The following is a 2,408-nucleotide window of genomic DNA, read 5'->3' as shown; positions in this document are numbered from 1 at the left end:
CCCAGCTAGTTTTTTGTATTTTTTAGTAGAGATGGGGTTTCACCGTGTAGACCAGGATGGTCTCAATCTCCTGACCTCGTGATCCACCCGTCTCGACCTCCCAAAGTGCTGGGATTACAGGCTTGAGCCACCGCGCCCGGCCTTTATTTCTATTTTTTGAGACAGAGTCTCGCTCTGTTGCCCAGGCTAGAGTGCAGTGGCACAATCTCTGCTCACTGCAGCCTCCGCTTCCCGGGTTCAAGCGATTCTTCTGCCTCAGCCTCCCAAGTAGCTGGGATTACAAGTGCGCACCACCACGGCCGGCTAATTTATGTATTTTTAGTAAGAGACAGGGTTTCACCATATTGGCCAGGCTGGCCTCGAACTCCCGGACTCAGTGATCTGCCCGCCTTGGCTTCCCAAAGTGTTGGGATTACAGGCGTGAGCCACTGCGCCCGGCCAAAATTTATTTTTTAGCATTACTTTTCTGTATACTTTTAAAGCTAGAGTTCTCATTTTATTTCCCAAACAGCGGCCATTTTTCCATTAGTAATTTCTCATTGACTTAGAATGTTACCTTATTATAAACTAAATTTCCATATATGTTAGTCTTTTTCTGGACTCTTTTCTGTCCCAGTGATTTGTCTATTCCTGTGCCAGTAGCACACTTTTATTCTCATGTTTTGTTTTTGTTTTTGAGACAGGGGCTAACTTTGTCACCCAGGCTGCAGTGCAGTGGCACGATCTCGGCTCACTGCAGCCCCCACCTCCCGGGTTCAAGTGATCCTCCTACCTCAGCCTCCTGAATAGCTGGGACTGCAGGTGTGCACCACCACGCCCAGCTAATTTTTTCTGTTTTTAGTAGAGATGGGGTTTTGCCATGTTGCCCAGGCTGATCTCGAACTTCTGGGCTCAAGTGATCTGCCCACCTCGGCCTCCCACAATGCTAGGATTATAGGAATGAGTCCCTACACCTGGCCTACTATCATGTTTTAATAAAGAGAACTAGTTAAGGCAACTTTGTCTTCTCCCCATTGTTCTTTTAAAAAAAATCTTATGGCTATTCTTGCAGTTACTCCCCTGTGAACTTTAGAATCTGTTTGGTTCTATAAACAACTAACCTCTGTTGGTGTTCTTATTAGAATAACACCAAATTTCCAATATAGGGTCCTAGATTCAATCCAAAGACGTACTCTCTGGTCAGAGATTTTAAGTAACAAAAAGAGCAACACTATCTAAAGACCTAAGGTTGTGTTCTAGTGGTGAGTATTGTTTAGAAAGGGGCTTAGGCTTAGGCTTTTTGCTCAACCTGGGTGTATCTAGGAACCTAACTCTGTCTTGGAGATCTATACTTACCCTATTCTTCCCTAAAATAGGAAATAATGAACTTCCTCGATGCCTTTCTATTCTCTCAGCCAGTTTGGTTGAAGTGACTTTGGGCTCAGAGTTTGTACAACCACTATGAATTTTTAAGTAGAATGCAGCAAAAGCACCTAACCTTAGGTATATATTATAACCTTGAAGTAGCCTTTTCTCACTATCTAACTACAGGTAGAGGAAACATTTAATTTTGATAGTAATCACTTTCTATTTCAGAGGAATTCTTCAGTTGGATAAAGTGGATGTCATACCTGTGACAGCTATCAACTTATATCCAGATGGTCCTGAGAAAACAGTTGAAAACCCTGAAGATAAAACATGTATTTAAAACGCTGTTTCATAATCATGGACTCCAAAGTAGCCTATTGCCTCCAAATTTGCCACTTGAATATAATTTTCTTTAAATCGTTAAGATTATCAGTTTATACACTAGAGAAACTGCTAAACTCTAAGACTGCCTGAAAATTGACCTTTACAGTGCCAATTTAAACTTCACCTTATTCTTGGCTGGGTATGGTGGCTCACGCCTGTAATCTCAGGACTTTGGGAGGCCAAGGCGGGTGGATCATGAGGTCACATCAAGACCATCCTGCTAACATGGTGAAACCGTCTCTACTAAAAAAATACAAAAATTAGCCAGGTGTGGCTGTGCACACCTGTAATCCCAGCTACTCGGGAGGCTGAGGCAGGAGAATTGCTTGAACCCAGGAAGCAGAGGCTGCAGTGAGCCAAGATCACGCCATTACACTCCAGCCTGGGCGACAGAGCAAGACTCCATCTCAAAAAAAAAAAAACAAAAAAAAACAAAAAATTGACCTTATTCTCTAAAAGGGCTGGCTATTCATATGATGAATTGTTAAGGAAAACTTAAAGTGGAAGAGAAGACATGTGAAGAGACTTTGAAATTATCAAAAGAAAAAAAAAGACCAGACAAAATCTCATGTGCCAATAACTTTTCAAGGTGCCTTTGTTAAGGGAATTATATCCACTTAATTACTATAATATATAAGACTTTATGAAAAGCACTTTATAAAATTCTAATTTAAAAG

At 41.6% G+C, this 2,408-nt stretch overlaps 1 protein-coding gene across 1 annotated transcript in view; it reads left to right on the top strand.

Annotated features, from left to right (window-relative positions):
* Nucleotides 1–2,408, top strand: part of GINM1 (glycosylated integral membrane protein 1) — a 27,972-nt gene extending 25,564 nt beyond the window's left edge. Inside the window, exon 8 of the mRNA XM_017883658.1 lies at nucleotides 1,576–2,408. Coding sequence (XP_017739147.1) covers nucleotides 1,576–1,687 — 112 coding nt within the window. The 3' untranslated portion in view covers nucleotides 1,688–2,408. The remainder of the gene's footprint in view (nucleotides 1–1,575) is intronic.

This window comes from Rhinopithecus bieti, unplaced genomic scaffold (genome assembly GCF_001698545.2).
Source record: "Rhinopithecus bieti isolate Rb0 unplaced genomic scaffold, ASM169854v2 scaffold_13747, whole genome shotgun sequence".
In the NCBI taxonomy this organism is placed as follows: domain Eukaryota; kingdom Metazoa; phylum Chordata; class Mammalia; order Primates; family Cercopithecidae; genus Rhinopithecus; species Rhinopithecus bieti.
The sequence above is the reverse complement of the archived record's forward strand: the minus strand, read 5'-3'. Positions and strand labels throughout refer to the sequence as shown.